The following is a 22,213-nucleotide window of genomic DNA, read 5'->3' on the forward strand; positions in this document are numbered from 1 at the left end:
AGAGGAGTAATACTGATAGTTTTGTGGTGATATGATATAAATAAATATACAAAAATATGATAAATGTAAACGAGGTCATGGTGGGGTCAATGTGTGTCTAGTTTAGAGATGAAGCGTGCAGGTGCTGTCGTGGGAACCTGGTACATGTCAGCATGGAATGAACAGAAGAGAAGTGAGGGTGAGAGAAGTGTGTCTGTGTGAGGATTGGTGTCATTCACACACACCTTCACAAATGAGTTTAACAGTGCCTTGGTGAGAACAACTAGTTGATGGGATGGGACATCTCTGTAAACTGGCTAAACATATGATATATTTTACTGTTTGATATCTTATAAATAAGACTTTTAATTTCTGCTGCACTACCTTATTTTCTTGTGCAAAATCATCTTTGGTTAATTTTAACCAGATTTTTTTTCAGTTTCTCCCCAATATTTATATCTAGTTTCCTGCTACCAATGCATTTTTACAAAATAGTATGCTGTAACTTTTTATTTCAGTTTGTTGCTTCAGGTCGTACGAGTCAAAGTTCATAGGTGTTGATTTGGGAATAAACGTTCAGACTATCCTGCATTGCGTGTATCTCCACACCTCCGAGCTCATTTGCGGAGGTGTGTGTGGATGGCGCCTCTGTAGACACACTCCTCTCACCCTCTCTGCTGTGTCTCTCGACTGGCACCTCATCCTCCGGGTCCAAACACAGTCTCACCGTTCCCACTACAGCACCTACAGATCTCACCCCTGACCTGAGAGACCTCACTGTGAGCCAGTGTAGATACCTGAGTGAATATCAAAATTTCATCGATCATTCATCATTTTAATAACATTTAGCAAATTTGAATAATATTGTTAAAACACCTTTAATTTGATTTATAGATGATTTCACAGATATATATTAGAATAACTATAAAATCAGTTTATTTTACTTTTAGTGCAATTTGGTACCTACAACCTGAAAACACAAATGAAAACTAGACAAAGTTATAATGTGCAGAGTAATTTTGGTGGCATAAGTGGAAAAACATGTCCCTGTCACCTGAATCTATTGTTTTTGCTGGTTCATGGTTGACTCTTCCAGTAAGTGTTTGGATGATATAATTTCATTACAGTGAGGTGATTTAACTGAGATTGAGTCAAGGGTTAAGCTGAAACCATCTAAAACTGTATCTGTACACACACGCACACACACACACACACACACACACACACACACGCACGCAGGCAGGCACACACACGCACACACACACACACACACACACACACACACACACACGCACGCGCCCACACACACACACACACACACACACACACACACACACACACACATGCATTATTCTGTGATGATGAGATATTTCTGCAAAAGGACACAATCTTTGATGTATTTAAATTTCAAACTAGCTAACCAGATAAATATGTTTGTTACACTCCAATTTCTACATATTAATGTTTAACTGTTTGTTGTATATTACAGTAAATAGGCTACAAAAGTTTTTACTTCAAATCAGACAGAAGAATGAATCAAACTCTTCTTTGTCCTGCAATGGCGAATAGTTGGTCTATGATAGAATTGTAATAGTTTGGCTTATACTTATAAATTGTATGTATTAATTTATAAAACAAAAACACTTTTGTTTTTCATTTGTTTAAAAGAACATGTTTTATGTGAACTGTTTCGCCCTTAAAAAGTAGCTATATTTTGTTATATATAGGCCTAGCCTAATGAAATTGTGTCGTTGTAGTATAATATTTAAATGTAATGAACATTTAAATAGCCATTTTTACACTCCTGGAAAAAAACAAATAATAACACTTAACTTATTTGCTGTGATTGACGCTGACCACAGTGGCCTTGTTTTTAGGATGCATACAGAAAAGGTCAGTTTTGGGGTGAGTAACAAGTAAATCTTTAACTTCTATTTTCTAGAGGTGCCTATGTGTACATGGACAAGGGCAGCTCCAAATATCTACTGAGCAACGATATGGTAGGAGCACAAACAGAGGGACTGTGGGAACACAAGAACTACTGGAAACATCTCACCCATTAACATATGCAGTGTAAGTACTCTTGCCCCTCTTGTGAAGAAGAAAAATTATAATTTAGCTTTTTAAAAAGGAGTACTTTTTTGAAAAAAAATAAATAAATAATAAAATTATAATTGAATTAAATATAAATTAGATAATGTTGTTTCTTAAATTTTAACTTTTGAAACATAGCTAGGACTAAAGTACAGCTTTATACATAATTTGTATATATTTACATTTACATTTATTCATTTAGCAGACGCTTTTATCCAAAGCGACTTACAAATGAGGACAGTGGAACCATATATATATATATATATATATATGGTTAACGTGTACAGCCGAATGTACTGACAGAGTTTATGGTAAACAAAAATGTACTTTAATGTAATTTCTGTTGAAAATCGTGTTTTTTGTATTCTTATATATTTGTAATTACACAGTTGTAATGATGTTGCAATTAATTGCATGTAATGTACTTAAAGTAAAACTTTTACATTTGACATGATTACAAAGTGCACTTTCTAAAAGTTTACTTAAAGGGATACTCCACCCCAAAATGATAATTTTGTCATGAATCACTTACCCCCATGTCGTTCCAAACCCGTAAAAGCTTCATTCATCTTCAGAACACAATTTAAGATACTTTGGATGAAAACAGGGAGGCTTGAGACTGTCCTATAGAGTGCCAAGAAAAATACACTGTCAAGGTCTAGAAAAGTATGAAAAGCATTACGCTCTTCTGTGTCAGTCGCGCTGTTTTCTTTCAAATCAAAGCGTAAATATATGTAGAAAACGTATCCTTGTGGTGCGACTGACACAGAAGAGCACGAGCTGCCTGCGTCAGTTCATATTCTCCAAAACGGTGTGGCGAGAGAAACAGAGGAGACTGTTGACAAAGGAATTGTTGAATAAAGTTATTTTTGTTTCATTTGCATATTTTGGGGTGGAGAAACCCTTTAAGTTACACATGTCATGAAAATGGCATTTTATTCTTAAATATGTTATCTGTATCTTTTTTTTCAAATATACTTTGAATATAATTTAGCACACTTTTTTCATAAACGGACTGCTTCAGCTGAGACAAAAAAATAGATTTATTTAGTTAACGTGTTTATTATTTTCCCTTACAGTAATCAACCGGAAGGTTTTTATTTTTATCTTGGAGAACACATTCATCCAGCGGGCGACATGGCGATTGCAGCGCTGGAGTTGATGGGTTTCTTTTTTGGCCTCTTTGGCATGCTCGGGACCTTTGTAGCCACTCTCCTGCCATATTGGGCAAGGTCCGCACACGTCGGTTCCAACATCGTGACGGCGGTAGAGAGCATGAAAGGGCTGTGGATGGAGTGTGTCTACCAGAGCACTGGAGTCTTCCAGTGTGAGACCTACAACACTCTTCTGGGGCTCACCACTGATCTACAAGCAGCCAGAGCCATGATGGTCATCTCCTCCATCATTTCCGTCATGGCCTGCGCGGTATCCACTGTCGGCATGCAGTGCACTGTCTGCATAGATGGCTCTGCAGTCAAGAGCAAGGTGGCTGGGGTAGGTGGTTTCCTTTTCCTCCTGGCAGGGCTCTTGTCATTGATCCCCGTGTCTTGGAATACCCACGAGGTGGTGCAGACCTTCAACATGCAGAACATGCCGCCCACTCTAAAGTTTGAGATAGGTGACTGCCTATATGTGGGCTTGGCTTCCTCACTATCATCCATCCTAGGTGGAGGGCTCTTGAGTGCATCATGTTGTGACGATTTGGATGGTAGCAGGGGAACCAGAAGACATTACCCCTACCCTGACCGCACAGGACCGCGCGGACTGTCCCATTTGATGTCCTACCATCCAGCCACGCTAAATTCAACCACAAGCCCCAACCTTGCCAGCAAGAACCAGACCCTTAACAGCCATATAAGCATTGGTACCCACTCCAACATGCCAGCTCAGGACTCCAGGAAATCGGCTCGGCAGAACACAGCAGCTGGGTATGACGCCACAGGCTACGTTTGAGGATTTGTATTAGTCGTTCTATACCATTTTTTTCTAAAAACACCAGGACTGTTGAAAGACTCTTTCACATATTAAGCGAGATGTTGAATTAAGGTGCAAGAGGAATGGACACACTGCCAGAGAAAGAGCAAATGTGTTTGATTGAATAGAATATGAGTAGCTTTTGGTTTCTTTTGTCAAAAGACATTGTTGTTCAAAATTTCTAACTAAACATCAAAATGGCTTTCACTATAGATCGACAGAATAAATATGAAAGGCTAATATTTGACATTGACTTTTCATGTGCTCTGTGATAATGTTAACCTTGTTAAGTGCACTTAAAATTTTGAACAGTTTTTGTATTCACACAGTATTTTGCAATGTAATTGTTTTTTATTTACATTGTTTTAATTTGTTAATTACTGTAATCTTTAATTTGTTATTGAATTTATATGCACTCAGTTTGAACACTAAATGATCATATTCACTTTCTGAATAAAGATTTGAGTTGTTTGTTAGCCTTCTATTTTTGTTCTACTCCGCAGACACAGTAAACATCTCAGAAAGGCTAGCAGCTAAAAACACTGTCTTCCTCCCTCCCTGGGAAGCACCATCCTAAATATCCAATGATCTGGTTAATTATCCAAGCATCTGTATATTTTACAGTAAAAATGTAGAAGGGTGTGTTTTGATCAAGAGGACAGAGACTTCTGGAATACTTTGTAGTTGTGAGTTCCAGGAAAAGCATGCTGGTCTCCGGCAGTTTTTAACCGAGGTCTGGGGACCCATCAGGAGCCTGCCAGTGAGTGAGAAAAATACATACATTTGAAAATAGTAAATAAATAAGACAATCCCTAAAGCTAAGAAGCGGAAAATATAATAGTGAGAAAATATGTAACAGAAAAATATTTTTCAATTAATATTTTATAAAATTTTCAGTGTTAAGGGGAAGGCTTTTACAAAAGAAACAAGTTTAGCTCACACAAGAATGATCACATTTCCGTGGCATTTAAAATATACAAAGTAATGAATAATCATTTTAAATCTTTTAGCTCTTTTAGTTAAAACTTTTAGTTCAAATTAAATGTGTGTGAAGGAAATTAAAAATCTTGGATCCTGTAAATTGTCACCATTTTTTTTTCTTCAGGTGTTCATTTTAAATGGTCCAGCATTATGTCATATTTATTTTTCAAATGACAAATGTCAATTGTACACTAAGAAAAGTAAAAAAAGAAAAAAGAAAAGTTGTAAAAAGTATGTAGTGTTTTACTAGGAAATACTACATTTAAAAAAAATCACGTTTAATATAGTGACATTTTTTGTAACTAATTGTGAATTTTACTACCAATTTTGAAAAGAAAATAATTACATAATTTTTTTTTCAAAGTAATAGCTAGTAATAAAATCATAAATAATATACTGCATTCATAATGAATGCATGTCAAATAGCATGAAAGTTATTTTTTTCTGCTCATGTGCATCATAATACAAAATAAAGAACTGAATGTTGAATGGAATTTTGGGATTGCTTTTTATGAATGTGGGTGCCAGCAGTGATTTCATTAGGGTGGGCTGAGCTCATGATTGAATGGTAGTCCTTGCTAATCCTACTCAAGCATTTGTACACACAACAAATTGGTACATTTTGATTCACTAAGAACCCCAAAATTTCCTTGTAGACTTTCTGTGCAGGCAACCACATTCAAAGCAATATGTTGTGTGTAACTTGTTTATGTTGAGGTGACCTTATCATTTAAACAAATGATTTACAGTGAAGGCACTTGAAGCACTCCAGCTGAAACTCGACTGCATTGATTTTAACTTCATTTTAATGTGTAACTAGGTGGGAAAGACATCACATTGAAATGTAATTGGTGGGTCCTGTACACATAGGGTTCATTGACTTTGAGCACAACCTTGTTTATATATCAGAAAAGCAGAGGTTAAACTTACAGACAAGCAAACAGCAGAGCTAGTTTACAGCGTTGCTGTACTGCTGCTGGCGATTGTAGAATCATCCTGGAATGTCTTTTAGAACAATAATGAAATAATAATAATAATTATTATATATATATATATATATATATATATATATATATATATATATATATATATATATATATATATATATATATATATATATATATATATATATGCCTACACACTGTACACACTGTACATTCATGGCTCAGGACATGACGTCTACCAAGCGGTTTTGTCATCTTGTATTCAGTAATGCAGTAATGGAGAAATGGTGACATCTGGTGGTGAATAGAAGAATTAAAATTATCTTGAAACGCTTGTTTTGGGAACTCTGTCAGAAATTTTATTTCGAAATAATTAGCATATGAAACTAATCATTTACAATATTATTTACAAGATATCAAATACAGCTAGGCTGGTTTCTCATTGCAGGATGTTTCGTTCTTTTTTTGAGAATAGTTACAAATTACTTTTTAGGCAGCAGCACTACTTTGTAAAAGAAAAAGTCATATATGTCTGACAGATCAAAATAACTGTTTGCTGCATTCTCGTTTTAGCAAAAAACTATTTTGCTGCTCATTGTGTTTCTGCAACTTAAAATAAACATGTCATATGTAGTTCTACTGCCACTTTATGTCGGAGAGAACAGAGAAGTAATGCGCATGGAGCAGAAAGGGCTCGAATGATGAATGTTTGACTCTACATATAGGATATAGCACTGAAAGATCATGACAACCGAAGACTAAATGCTTGTGGTGTGTAGAGATCTGTTGTTTTGATGTGCTATTCACTTTAAACTGTAGAAATGGTGTAATGTCCTGCGGCCCGGCAAATTGAATTTAATGCCCTATATGCTGGCTTGTTATGGGAGATAATAATGCACAACTTTTGTAATCTCTTTCTCTTATCAGAGAATGTAATGAAAGCTTGGCCCTTGCGTGGGCCACTCAGCAAACGATACAGAATGGGCTGTGTGTCATCTTTCTGAAACCTCGAAAAGAGAGAAACCAGCGATGTCAGTGGACTCATGTTCTTTACACACTCATAGACACACAAGACGGAGAGAGAAATGAATGTTTGCCTAGAATATATATGTTTAGAAATATATTAATTGGTGTCAATACGATATATTTTTTAAACAAATGAATACATTTTATTTTCTAATGATGCTATCAATTGATCAAAAGTGACAGTAAAGGCTTATGCCATTACAAAAGATTTCCATTTCAAACTAATGCAGTTCATCAAAGAAAAATATTAGGCAGCACAACTGTAAGAAGAAATGTTTCTTGAGCACCAAATCAGCATGTTAGACAGATCATGTGACACTGAAGACTGGAGTAATGATGCTGACAACTCAGCTTTGCCACCACAGTACTGGAATAATATTACCATTTACCTTTATTTTTTATAAAAAAGGAGCTTTGATGGCACTAATAAACTAGTTTAAAAAGCTTATGGACCCCAAACATTTGAAGAATATTGTATATGATATGACATAACATGATATGATACAAACCAACTTTTACGTATTGTGCTATATTATATAATATTATATTATACAGATATCATACTAATGCGTTATTTCTTTCATAGACATTTTGTAACATTTCTAAAGCAGTCATGTTGCTGTTATCCACACTTACATTAGATGGCTCTCCTCTCTGGAAGATAATAAATCGTGGAATATTCCCTATACTTTCTTCAGCCTCTCCTTTGTTCTCTATCTCTTCATCTGAAATTTCCTCCATCCTTCCACTTACAGTAACAGGCTCTCCGTGGCCTTGGGCAGAAGCTGCACTTAGTGTGCCAGTGGACTGGCTTAATGTCACTTTCATAGGTATAACGCATTTTTCTTGAGACTGAGGTTGGTTGACAGTGTCAGACAAAGGGCTTGGTTCCCAGTCTTTGTTTGGGCTGGAATCATGGACTGTGAGTTTGTGATTTGGTCTGTTTTAAGGCTTGGTGATTTACACTGGATGACAGTGAAATTTTTGGTTGAGATAAGCCTCTGAAATATCAGCAAAAATGTTTTTGTAGTCTTCAGGAAAGTCTTTATTGAAATGGTCCATTGCGCTGGTGAATGTAGCCCCCTGCTGGCTGACTGGTGACTCTTCCTCTGTGGATAGAAAAGAGCAAGGTTTCAAACAGGAACGAAAACTGCCTGAAGGTAAAACTACTTAGTATTACTGTTTTCGCTGAACCTCTATGGTAAAGGGCAGTGAGGAAGCTGTAGAGGTCACTGCTTTGAAAAAGAGCCTTTTCAATATCCATCTCCCCACGGGAAAGTGGCTGACTGCTTGAGAAACACTGTGGTCTGGTCAGCAGCTCTGCACGTGCTGATATTTTGTCCCGGATGGACTGCAGACGCTCTCTGAATCTCATCTAGATCATCGACGCCTGCTCCCGCAACATGTGTTTCACTCCTGCGACTTTCGTGTCCACTCCTTTAAACATTCTAATATTGTATATAACTTTGTTGCATCAGGAAGCTTTTAAAATATTTTAATATTTTTTAAAGAGCGTTTGCCCTGTTTACTTTCACTTTCAATTTCGCGATCAAACATAAAGGAAGCACATCTTACAAGATCAGATATTTTTCAGTGAGCTCAGGATCTGTTGAGCAGCAAACACTATTTGACTGAAGTGCTTGTATTGAAACTTTTTGCATTCTACCCATGATAAAACTTTCATGGACATTTACATGAACTGTTTCCTTCTGGTGGAATGACCTGCCCAACTCAATCCAAACAGCAGAGTCCTTAATATTTTCAAGAAACGGCTGAAAACACATTTCTTTCATCTTCATTTGACCTTCTAACTCTAGGACTCTCTATTCTAATGCTACTTCTAATTGTATCTGCTTTTTAAAATTAATAAAAAACTTGACCCGCTAATATTATCACTCTCTATTTTATTTCTATTCTAACTTGTTTTATTTATAAAAAATAAAGCCCCCCAAGGCTAGCATTCTCTATTATTTCTACTTATTTTTTATTTTATTTATTATAAATTATGACCTTCTAACACTGGCATTATTTATTATTTTTCTGTTCTATTGACTTTTTATTTTATTTAAAAATGACCATCTAACACTAGCATTCCCTATTCTTTTTCTATTCTTTATTATAAAAACAAAAAAATTATAATATTATATTATAAAAATTATAAAAACTAAATAAGCAAGCAAGCAAACAAACAAACAAAAAAACAAGAACCTTGCTACTGTTAGGCGGAGCCCTGCCCTTGTCCCCACCCTCTACTGTCATCTTTCTGGAAAACTAAAATATGGTCACCCTATTATATGCCACTGAAGCAATAAGTCTTTCTGTGCCAGAATGCGGTCATCGTTTAATATGAAAGTAGTTTCAGATCCAAATCAAACATTAAACCATCAAAAACATCTTTAAATCCTCCATTACCGGTTCATGTTTACACTATGACCTCACTTCCTGTTTCAGCAGGAAGGACGCATCGACTAAAATGATCATGGGAGCTGTAATTTAAATCAATAGACAAATTAGGCTTCTCACTGGCTTCTCCACAGTCACCGGACCTGAACCCAATCGAGATGGTTTAGGGGTGAGCTGGACCGCAGACTGAAGGCAAAAGGGCCAGCAAGTGCTAAGCATCTCTCGAGGAACTCCTTCAAGACTGTTGGAAGACCATTTCAGGTGACTACCTCTTGAAGCTCATCAAGAGAATGCCAAGAGTGTGCAAAGCAGTAATCAAAGCAAAAGGTGGCTACTTTGAAGAACCTAGAATATGACATATTTTCAGTTGTTTCAAACTTTTTTTGTTATGTATATAATTCCATATATAATTCCACATGTGTCAATTAATTCATAGCCTTCAGTGTGAATCTACAATTTTCAGTCATGAAAATAAAGAAAACTCTTTGAGTGAGAAGGTGTGTCCAAACTTTGGTCTGTACTGTATATATATATATATATATATATATATATATATATATATATACACACACACACACACACTCACACACACACATACATACATTATATATATATATATATATATATATATATATATATATATATATATATATATTAAATCCATAGAAACCTGTACATTATGTAGCCATCCCATTTCGTGAAAATGTAAGTAATTTGATAAAAACTCTTTGAATGGTCTCGTATAACAGATTTGTCCCTTACAGCTTCATATTTCCCATTGTGCGGAGGCTTCCGGTTATCATAGGAAGTGTAGTTTGAAAGGATTATGGGAAATGTAGTTGAAACCTGGGGAAAAGACAATACAGTCCTCTCCAAAGAAGTATTATTCATCAATACTCGATTATTATTGATAATTGTGTACAATAACTTTCAATCATGAGGGGAAATATAAATGAGGAAAATGAATCAATGCACATTTTTAAAATGCAGGGGCATGATCATGTATTTTTTTTAATGCAAATAACCCCCAAATAGTGATCCTTTTGTAAGGGACTCATTAATATTGTGATACTAGTATAATATTTATATGACATTTTTCAAAAAAGTGATCTTTATTATTTGGTTTTAGGTTAACTTTATTTTAAGGTTTTAGGTTTAATTTAATAATCACTGTTAATCTCCTCATTTCCACAGATGCAGAATGAAACTGTAACCACGTCACATACAGTGACTGTTAATTTCTTGTTTACTTTTCAAAGATCCCTTAGTGGCCTTCTGGACCCCAGTTTGAAAACTCTTGCTATAGACTCTTGTGTTTATGCAGCTAACTATATGAAAGGTTCTGCATTTTAGACAAAAAAAAAAAAAAAACACTCATGGGGCCCTTAATAAAGTTTTTGTATGCTTTAGCTTACATTATGGCCATTTTTGTCTCCAAACTATAGCTAAATAATCTTCCATTCTCAGTTACAAGCCAAAGTCAAGGCAAACAATGAATGCACATATGGGGGGGGCATCACCGCTAACTCATGCAAAAAGACCACAATAGTTCAGCTCTGAGCATCCGGTGCATCTTGACGTCATCAGGTTAGGTGATAATGATTCTGAGGTGTATTATCGCGGTGGCGCCGCTGCTGGTTTGGGCTGCACACACACACACACACACACAGGCTGTGATTGACACAGTGAAGGGGTGGGGACGCAGGGTGGGGTCAGCAGCAGGGAGAGGCGGAGGAGAGACTCACAGCTCGAGCCCAACCCTGAAACACGGCAACAAACACACACTGAAAGACGACTGGGGCGACGGAAAGAGGGTTTATTTCTCGACGCCGGGGATATGTTTTCTGTGATCCGCCGAGGCAACGAGCGCACCTTTCTCTTCTAATACTGAGGTGGAAACACTGCCATCGAGCTCACTGTTATTCAAATATCACCCGCCCGATCCGATCGACCCCCCTCCACTCCACCCCTTCACCGCCGCTTAGATACCGAGATGCACACGGAGACTCGGAACAAAAAAGTAAGTCCGTTTATGGTTTCGCTATCGACTCATTTGGCAGCGCAGCCGGTTGCCTTTGACGGCTGTCGCTGTCCGATTTCCATTCTGTAGGACTCCGCCTGAGTTCCTCATCTATGAGAGTGTCACCCGGTTTCGGTTTGCTCGCCGCTAACCGTAGTGAGCCGATAATATCTGAGCTGCTGGGTGATTACTTCACTCCTGTGCTTGCGGCTCTGAGCCCGTGCTTATCCGAAAGCCTCCTAACGATATCGTTGGTGCATTTGAAATACTTGTGCAACTTGTGACAAAGTCGGTGTGTGGCACATCTGTCAGAGCCGTCGCTTATCTGCAGTGCTGTTTTAAAGCGGAGAGGGCAGGAAGGAAGCGCGCCGAATGCAGCTCGCTGGAGAGACACCATCTTATCTGCTTTCTTAAAGGGACAGCAGCCTTGTATTTGAATGGGATGAAGAAATTCTCTTATGTTGTTGCTGCCCAGTGATGCTGTCTGCTATTGCCTTTTTTCAAACCATCTTTCAGTTGTTAAGAGCTAAATATCAATGTGTTGTTGGCAGTGCACTGTTTAACATGAGACTGCAGCATGTTTAGGACTGGAGGCTACTGAAAACTGTCATGAACATCCCATGATGCCAAGGAAGAAGGGGGTCACAGTTGTAGTGTATTTGAAACTGTATTGGTTTTTGCTGCACAGAAGTATGTACTAGAACTTTTAAATGGGTTACACTGATATCGAGAGACAGCTGCATGTGTATATGTATGGTCAGCTTGTCACTGTCACAAAATAAGACCTAACAGGATGATCAGTGTGAACACAGCATATAGCAAAGGGGTCTTCAATCTGAAGGGGATATTTTGTCATTTGTTTTGTCAGTTGGTTGTATTTCATAAAGATTTACAGAATGAACTGTCAGTTATACGACAAAGGCCCAGACAACACTTATTATTCAGAAACATAGATATTCATAAGGAATGGACCGAGTGTGTAATCCACACACACACACACACACAGGTGCTTCTCAATAAATTAGAATGTCGCTGAAAAGTTTATATATTTCAATAATTCAACTCAAATTGTGAAACTTGTGTATTAAATAAATCCAATGCAAACAGACTGAAGTAGTTTAGGTCGTTGGTTCTTTTAATTGTGATGATTTTGGCTTATCACCACTGATTTGCGCAGCTTGTCAGTTACCAATGACTCCGTGTAGTAACAGCTGCTCTATGTGAAGTCACACACCTGATGGTATTTACCGCTGATTAGATAACCGGCTTTACTGACGAGATGCGCATTAATCATTGGCCGATATCAAAGTCCTTTTAGGCAAGTCGTGCCACTCGGCCGCCATCTTGGCAACGCCTCCCGGCAGCTATTTCAGACTAACAAGACCAGGCTCCTATCTAAATGAATGGGCAGAGAGTCAGAACTGCACTTTTCACTGGACATAAAAACTGCGTGAATAGAAACGGCAGTAAAATATGATAAAAATCGCAGAAAAAGTTTGATGACTTTGCACCAAAATAAGGTTTAAAACGCCTTTTTCCCCATTGGATACTACGCATGCGCAAGGGTTCCTCAACTGCGCATACATCAGTGGAACCAGACGATAGGCTTAAATGTTTCCCGCCTTGACTGTTAAAAGCAGAAGATTGGCTTTCCAGCTGGAGGGGCGGGACATGTGCATACAGCTGCCATCTTTGCCATTGTGGGTTTTCCTTATATAGTTGTATTGAGGATTGAAGAAGTGGCATGTCTCTCATAAATTGTCTCTGCCGATATATATCAGCAATCTAATTTTGGCTCACATTTTACAAAAACCCACCAAGTCACTATCTCAATAAATTATAATACTTCGTAAGACCAATAATAATTTTTTTTTTTTTTGTGAATTGTCGGAGTATGGAAAGTATGTTCATTTACTGTACATGTACACAATATTTGGTAGGGGCTCCTTTTGCTATAATTCAGTGTGGCATGGAGGTGATCAGTATGCTGCACTGCTGAGGTGGTATGGAAGGCCAGGTTTCTTTGACCGTGGCCTTCAGCTCATCTGCATTGTTTGGTCTCTTGTTTTTCATCTTCCTCTGGACAATACCTCTTATATTCTCTCTGGGGTTCAGGTCTGGTGAGTTTGCTGGCCAGTCAAGCACACCAACAGCATGGTCGTTTAACCAACTTTTGGTGCTTTTGACAGTGTGGGCAAGTGCCAAATCCTGCTGGAAAATGAAATCGGCATCTTCACAAAGCTGGTCAGCAGAAGGGAGCATGATGTGCTCCAAAATTTCTTGGTAAATGCGTGCAGTGACTTTGGTTTTCAAAAAACACAATGGACCAACACCAGCAGATGACATTGCACCCCAAATCATCACAGACTGTGGAAAAACTTAATACTGGAATTCAAGCAACATGGTCTATGAGCTTCTCCACCCTTTCCTTCTGACTCTAGGACCTTGGTTTCCAAATGAAATACAAAACTTGCTCTCATCTGAAAAGAGAACTTTGGACCACTGGGTCCAGTTCTTCTCCTTAGCCCAGGTAAGATGCCTCTGACGTTATCTATTGGCGTTTTTCCACTACACAGTACCAGCTCGACTCGACTCGCCTTTGTTTGGTTTTCCACTGTGTAAAAGTTGTACCTGTACCTGCTTCCAGGTACTTTTTTTCGTATGACCTCCAGCGAGGTTCTGAACGAGTTGAGGCGATACTAAAATGTGACGTGAAACCTTAAGCAGACTGCTGATTGGTCAGAGAGAATTGTCTCTATTCACTGCGTCATCATTGCATGCACCAGACGGAGTATCCTGAATAACCCCGCCAGCAGTGTTTCGTTTTGCTGCCCTCAGCCTCCAGAAACAACGTTTGTCTTATTGCTGTGAGAAACAGTCACATCTACAGGATCAAAAACAGCATACACTCGATTTCCTCCATTGTCCTGTGTGTGTGGGTAGCGGGTGTGTGCCGCATAGAAGATTACATCAAGACAGTTTCCTGCGGCGTCCCTATGATGACCAGGTACTATTGTGGAGGTACTATCTGCAATGGAAAATGGAGCGAAAAGTGAGCCGAGTCGAGTTGAGCTGATACTAGTAATTAGTGCTGGGCGGTTTGAACAAAAATGATATCATGTTCTTTTTCGAAATTATGCCGGTTGTTATGCCGGAAATTATAGGTGTACAATCCTTTTTCTGCTGGTTGATATTCCAAGACGCGCTTTTAGCCCGACAGCACTTGCATAAAATGGTTGTTTGGTCGACGTTGGATTTTTGGAAACCAAAAACCCTCCAAACAACAGACCAGGCTCCTCTTTTTGGCAGAAGTTCTTCTTTATCATGTTCTACTAGTTCTGCAGCATCCATCTTCCCTGTAACGCCTGTTTCACACATACTCTGTCTGCAGTGCATATGCAGTCTGAAGCACGGACTCATTGTGCTTTCACACAGGACACGTTTGCAGTCCGCTACTGATCCACATCAGTTTAGTCCACAAACACAACATTTGTTCATTGTTTTGATTTCATATCATATAAAAAAAAAATTATATATATATATATATGTATGTATATAATCTTCTTTTTTTTTTTAGCATTGTGAGTCTTTTATCACAGAACAGTAACAATCTTTCATAGTTATAGACATTAGTTTAAACTCAATAAATATAAACAAATATAAATGCATTATTCATGCATTTTACTTCTATGTTTGTATAATAAGCTGCTCAAGCAAGCGGCAAAACATTTAAACACAATAATTTGCCTACTTGTTAAAATATTTAAAATTAAAACACCACAGACAGAAACAGTCTCGTGACTTTTGCATTTAAATCTTTATCACAAGCAATCCCACGGGTCTTAATGAACTTTGTTTTTCTGCCTCCATAAAAGTGAATACCATATTTTTCGGACTATAAGTCGCACCGTAGTATAAGTCGCATCAGTCCAAAACTACGTCATGATGAGGAAAAAAATATATATAAGTTGCACTGGACTATTCATTTTGGTAAATTTCTCTCGGTTCATGTCAAATTAATTTTGTCGCACCTGACTATAAGTCACAGGACCAGCAAAACTATGAAAAAAAGTGTGAAAAAAAAAAAAAAAAGATATTTCTTTATACCCCATACAACCTCATTTCACTCACATTAAATTCAATGTGATGTCTAACGTGACTGAGGTCTGTTGCATTTTTAAGTCTACATTACCTCTGTAGAGCTACCTGTTAGACCTAATCAATGTAATTTTATACCACCTTTACCTTTAATATGGCATATTCTGCACCTGAAATCATTCTTGGGAGCAGAGTCTCCTGCATGAGTTGTTATTGACCGAGTCAGGGAGGTGAGTGGACTGAGGCATTATCATTGGAGGAACAGAGAGTGCTCTGGGTGTGCCAGACAGCTGGTAATCATTAACATCTATGGACAAACTTTGATCAAAGTGGTTAAACACTCAGCTATCCACAGTGGGTCTCAGCTTTTGGGTTTTATCAGGGTGACATCGCTTCAGGAGGGTGTTATAGGTTGAGGCATCCATTGGCAGTCTAATCAAGCCAACTAGCTGGGGGTGATGTAAAGTGCATCTGTTTTTAGGAGTTGAGACAGTTAGGGACTGCCACTGTCCTTGAGCACAGTTATTTTTAGGAGAAGGGTGCAGTCGGCCCTGGGTGTGACTGAGGTTGTGTTTTTGCAGGGTGGCAGTGGTGCACGCCTAGCAGTTCCTCTCACTCCCTTTCTTAAATCGCCTCTCGTGTTATTGACTGCACTTCAGCGTTACACCCTTAACCTGTCCTAAAGCTTAGCTCCAAATGTTCAACACAAATAAGTCTGTGTTCTGTTTTGTATAAGCTTGATTCTGTATCATTTGAAGTAGGACACTTCCTCATTAGATGTTTGAGGTAAGTCGACAATATGGTGTAATGCCTCAACATAGCATGCATTTTTGACTATTGTCCCTCTTAAAAGCCCATTATTTTCACTCTATTCTCAAGAATTTTAACCACATTATGAAGTTATGAAGAGAGGCTAGTTATAGGACCTTGTGCCACTGACACCTTCAGTTTAGGCCTTATTCTGAATACAGAGTGTGAACACAGATAAAGGTGGGACACTCCAGCTTGTCATTTATGATCCACTAATACAAGGTCATAAAAGACTCTCACACTTAGTCAGGTGTTAAATCCTTTTATATTCTTACACCCTACGGCCCTTGGGTCAACATTACACCTGTAGATCTGAAGTTTTTCTTGTTGTTTATTGGACAGTTTTGGGAATCAAACTTCATTAATTTACTACTACTGGCAGGGGACCAGTCGTGTCTCACTGTCACTTATTTTAAAGAAATTTTGAGCATATACATCTATTCTTTCAACTTATTCCATTAGATAGCATGCACAACCAAATACTTGTCCAGTGTCTGCGCTATTTCTCTCCAGAAGTTCTGAGCAATAAAATATGCCTTTTATTTAAATCAATGCGGGCATTTATTGTTGTTGCATTAACAATATTTTGTTGTTGTTGTGCTGTCTCCTCCATTTCTTCTCTGACTGTAAAACAGCTGGCTGGGCAACTTGTTGGCCACTTTGTAATTAGTTTCTAATTAGAAATAAAATGTCTAATTAATCTATCTATAATTAGTTCAGAAAAACAATTAAGTGTGCCTAATGGCAAAATTTGCACCTTTCCCAGTGTATGCATACAAATTTTACTGGATTCGGTTTAATTTTCCATTTTAATTTTTCTCGACTCTTTTTTTAATAGTTAAATTAAAGTTTATTAATCAGAAAGCATGTCTAATTAATTAAAACCATGAAACTTATACGTTATTGCATCAATGTAATAAAAGTCTAACGAACATTACGTTTAGTACCCTATGAAATGTTTTATTTTTACTCACCATATTTTTTAATGTTACCAAATTATGTTTTAGAATGTCTAATTATTTGAATGCATAAGACAGCTTAATTGATTGCTTTTTTTTTCTTAAAATAGCCTTGTGATTTTATTCAATTGTTTTTACCTTTCGGAAATTCCGTGTTGTGTATTTCGTGACATTCCACGTTAAATTGTGAATTCAGTTTTTATGACCGGATTCCGTGATTTCATCTTCTGTTTTCCACATCGGAGGGTATGCCCGAAGCATTTAACAAATGTCCTCCCATCTCATAGGTTTCTTTAGTACACTTCATTTCCTTTCAGAACACTGAACTTGGATGCGGTGGATTGGGGGAAAGGAATCACGATTAGCTTAACATAGTGATGTCTGTCAGCTATCTGCGATGGACGATGACATTGTCTATCCGCCCAACCCTAAATGCATACCTTTGCATTAAATGCATTAAAAACAAAGGATATTTTGGGTTTAATTGACAAGCTTCAAACAGATGCGTTCAAATTTTTGTACGTTTTAGCATTTAACATATCGCATGCGTCTGAACAGCATTAATTAGAAGAAGCAAAATTATTTGCCATGCTGAGGGGTTTTATAAGAGTTTCAAGCCTTTTTATATTCTTGAGTAAAGGAAATTGTATATATTCTCAAGGAAATTACAAATGAATCAGTCCTCTATGCCATCTGTATATATGACAGTTCACTAAATGCAATAATCCAGGCCTAGCTTGAGCTCAGAAAAATGACAATTTTAGGACCATTGACTTCAATATAACCATCTGCCCCTTCATTCCGTTCTGTTTCTTGTCATCTTGGTTTCTGTTAAGTTTATATTTTATACTAATATCCCCCCATTTTTAGCTCACTGACTGAGCACACAGTACTGAAAGGCCATCAGTATTAAGTTAGTGAGCTAAGTTGACAAATTTAAGGTTATGTTTTTGGCCATCCACTTTTAACACTGCTTTGAAGCAGTAACTCACAACCCTTTTTGCACCCGTAATGTGACATATTTCCAAGTTAAACAGGACTTTGATAGGATCCTGAAAAGTGGTGAATCATGAAAAATTTAAAATAAGAGGGTTTGGTTGCATCATTTTAGAGATGGTAAAAGATTACTTTTGAAAGAGTTTCTTTTCAATAATACAGTTTTATTTCACCATATCAACATATTATTTCATAATATCCTACACAGTGATAAAGGCTATTAGGGCTGTAGTACTCGAGTCCGGTCTTGGACTCGAGACATTTTTCTATCGTCTCGGACTTGTCTCGGACTCGTTGCATTTGTACTCAGACTTGTCTCGGACTTGGTCATAGGACTCACCAAATGTTCTCGTTGGTCTCGACCAAGGGCAGCGAATAACGTCACGCCGCTTTCTCCTTTTTTCCAAAGCACTCCTTAGCCTGCCCTTTACGCCTGCGCTCCAGTGGAGTCTGTTGTTGCTAGGCAACCATGACCCGCTCTCCTTGCAAACACAGAAGTTTCAGCAAAAAATAAATGGATTTCCAGCACTAAAAATACATCGCAGTAGCTCTGCTAATAAATTAATTGAAAAAAAATGGCTATCCTTGTAAAGCTACTGTCTTGGCTTAGTTTTTTTGTTACGGGAAAGGATGTGCATGAGCAGCGGTGCACTTGCTGCTTCTGAAAGGTTTAGATGTTTCTAATAAAATTTTCTACCTGTTAGATTGTGTTTTATTTACAAATACACCTAGATAGCCTTAAAGTTAACCTATACAATAATGAAATACTTATTATGTTGTACAGTATAGGTGTTGCAAGACTACTGATTTCTACTAGTCGATTTTTTATATAAAAAATACTTGAGTTGTTTATGCTATTGTAAATGAAAAAACATTAAATCATTTTTTTAATCAATAAACACTTATTAGTTCATAGCCTTATGCAACAATTACATATGTAAATTGTCAAAACTTTACAATTATGAAATTACATATTACAATTTTCATGTAACTGCCAGTATTTGTATCTGTAACAATCAGAAAAATGTTTGTATCTGTATTCGGGTACAACGTCTTACAGTTACTTGATTAGACCGTTATGCCTATCTTTTTTTTTCATAGTTATCATTTAACAAGTATGCCGTGTTAAACTAAAATAATTATTAATTTCTAAAATAATATTTATCATGCAAGCAGAGAGATGTCATGACAAACATTTAGTGATCATTTGAACAAGACTGAATCCATTCAATGCCCACATTTTCATTACGCAGAACTCTTTAAGCAAGTCTTTTTTTGAACTTCACTTATCAAATGTGCATGTGCCGTGCAAACCAGCAAACGATAAAGATGCCAGCATGTAGGACAAGTAGAAAATGCTTCCGTGTCTTAGCTGATTATAAGCCTTCTCTCGAGAGAGAACTGATTTGATTTTTGAGAGACTGAGACACGTTTGATTGGTGAGCGTGCTGTGCTTATTCCATTCATTCGTGTCATATCGTAGCCTAAGGTTTAAATCATTGCGTTTTAAATGTATATAAATAAAATAACATTTATGATGTATTATTACAGTTGAAATTACTCTGGCAAAGCTCTGATTTCTGAGAGCTGCATGGAGAAGCAGCAGAAATGCTCTGTTTGATTTGTGCTCTTTTCACTCATAAAGTTTACATTCATTCTCTTCACACTCATGACTTTAGAGGTCTGTGTATAATATTGCACTGAACCCATGACTTAACTGTTATCTAGCAAACACCAGACTGTGCCAGCCTCAGCCGAGTATTCAGGCAGAATTATTCCTTGTCCGTTATTTATTGAAGCCATTATCCGTGCCATTCCGAATAAAGTATTCTGCCTCGGACACACCCCTAATTATTACATATTTAAATTGTACATGCAACATATATAAGGTCATAGAAACTAACAGCTCCATAATTAGCTCCAATATTGTAAATGACTTAAAATTCACGTCATACTTGCAAACTCTTCGTATGCATTATGGTTAATGCATGCTCGTGTAGTCGATTGACTACATAATTAATGATTTCGCTGTAATTATGTGCGCATGCTAGGGATGGGCGATATGGCCTAAAAAAATTATCACGATAATTTCAGGTATTTATTGCTATATAAATGACGATAAATTATTTTCTTCTGTAAAATATCAGATTATGTTATGTTTAAGTTGTGTTCCAGTGACTGTGCTCAAAAATATCACTCAAAAACAATTACACAATATTCAAATCAATTACAAGTTTAAAATGTAAACCAATTCTGTATTTATTTATACTATCATGGTGCAAAAAATAGTGCAAACAGCAAAAGTAACAATCACCAACCATGTCTTCAATTGTGTTTCAAAATTACAACGGAGTACAACTGCATATAAATCCTGATAAAGTAACAAACATGTTAAAGTAACCTGATAAAGTAAAGAAGTTCAGTGTGAAACAAAACAGTCAATGACACATTCTTAGAATGTAAATATAATACGTAAATGGAACATGCATGCCCAGTAGAGACAAAAGTATCCCTTCTAGCCTTCACCGCGCGCATTTGTCATATCCCGAGCTTTGCATGTGTGTGTGCGCTGTGCCATTGGCCCTCCAGGATCTAGTTTGGAGACCCCTTTCCTACAGAGTTGTTACTTTGCACATGCTTTTTGATCATTACAAATAATAATGTAAAATTATTTTCTTTGAATAGGAGATATGCTGTCTCTCGCATTACCTATATTATCAGTAGTTAAGTAGGCTATGTGGTCTTGAAGAGGATCCTTTTTTTTCTCTCGGACTCGGTCTTGACTTGGACTCGAACTTCTTTGGACTCGGTCTTGACTCGGTCTCGATTAGTCCTGGACTTGGACTTGACTTGGACTCGACAAAGCTGGACTTGACTACAGCTCTAAAGGCTATGTCGATTAACACTGCCATATAAATGTACTTTACTATAGTGAAAATACCTGAGAAGGCTTGAAGAAATTTAAATAACCATATATTTTCAAAGTTGTGTGTTCAGTCTTCTGTTTATTGAGCTACAGCATAGGGATTTCCTGGAATGATGTGCATTACCTTTCTTCTGCAGGGCATAATTGGAGTTTCAGCACAAGAGAGCACTCTAGGCAGCAATCCATTGCATCAGGCTTTAAATTAGGCAATTTTTTACTCCCCCCTCAAAGCATCCTTGGTGTATATGACTTTCTTATTTCAGACAAATCCAATCTGAGTTATATTTAAAATGATCCTTTGCTCTTTTAAGTGTTAGAATGGCAGTAGGCGGGTGTTTTTTTTTCAAAAAGTCCAAAAGTAGTCAATTAAAGCCTGTGTATCCGCAATAAAATGTGCGACTGGTTACGAATTACAAGCACAAACTGAGGATTTGTAAAGAAGAATTGGGTTTGTTTGTCTGCATGTATGACTGGAAGATGTTGATGAGCTGCACGGGATCATCATTGGACTTGCACTTGTAAATGCAGCTGGACTTGACGGCCCGTATCTGATCGAGATTTAATCTTTGGGCTCATCATTTGTGGTCTGCTACACTGGATCGGTGACTTTGGTATTTGCGTGCATTTGTCAAAAGGGACTGATAACCGGCGGTATACCTATGCTTAAATGACTGTGAGAGACCATGAAAATCTTTTTCAACGTGAAGGATAAGGGGATTCTTTACCCAGGTCAGCTTTGCACAAAACTATTACAATGATGTTGTTGTTGATTTCTGGGAATGTTACTTTTAGTCCAGGTTCACAAGATGTACCAACCTCATATTCTACTCTGGCAGATTTTCAAATCAGATTTGGGTTAGTCTTCGTTCATTTAAATGTACAAAGTTTACTTCCTAAAATGGACACGGTGCATATATGGATAAAGAATACCAATACTGATGTTTTGGTAATCTCTAAAACCTGTTTTAAAAGTTTAATCACAGATAATGCTATTAATATTGAG

General features: G+C 37.3%; 2 protein-coding genes and 1 pseudogene across 2 annotated transcripts in view; 2 read left to right on the forward strand and 1 right to left on the reverse strand.

The window, feature by feature from the left end:
• Positions 1–1,894: 1,894 nt before the first annotated feature.
• Positions 1,895–4,518, forward strand: LOC127985519 (claudin-14). The gene is made up of 2 exons (XM_052587541.1): positions 1,895–2,052; positions 3,153–4,518. Exon 2 carries the CDS (start codon positions 3,211–3,213, stop codon positions 4,024–4,026), a length of 816 nt encoding a protein of 271 aa, XP_052443501.1. The 5' UTR covers positions 1,895–2,052; positions 3,153–3,210; the 3' UTR covers positions 4,027–4,518.
• A 2,941-nt stretch (positions 4,519–7,459) lies between these two features.
• LOC127986488 (RNA-binding protein 41-like) lies at positions 7,460–8,872 on the reverse strand (annotated as a pseudogene).
• A 2,237-nt stretch (positions 8,873–11,109) lies between these two features.
• LOC127985917 (Krueppel-like factor 8) overlaps positions 11,110–22,213 on the forward strand; it is a 53,232-nt gene continuing 42,128 nt past the window's right edge. Inside the window, exon 1 of the mRNA XM_052588130.1 lies at positions 11,110–11,421. Coding sequence (XP_052444090.1) covers positions 11,395–11,421 — 27 coding nt within the window. The 5' untranslated portion in view covers positions 11,110–11,394. The remainder of the gene's footprint in view (positions 11,422–22,213) is intronic.

The sequence above is a fragment of the Carassius gibelio genome, chromosome B21, assembly GCF_023724105.1.
Source record: "Carassius gibelio isolate Cgi1373 ecotype wild population from Czech Republic chromosome B21, carGib1.2-hapl.c, whole genome shotgun sequence".
NCBI lineage: Eukaryota > Metazoa > Chordata > Actinopteri > Cypriniformes > Cyprinidae > Carassius > Carassius gibelio.

Coding starts and splice junctions, on each gene's coding strand:
- LOC127985519 (XM_052587541.1), top strand. CDS start 3,211: ATGGCGATTGCAGCGCTGGAGTTGATGGGTTTCTTTTTTGGCCTCTTT.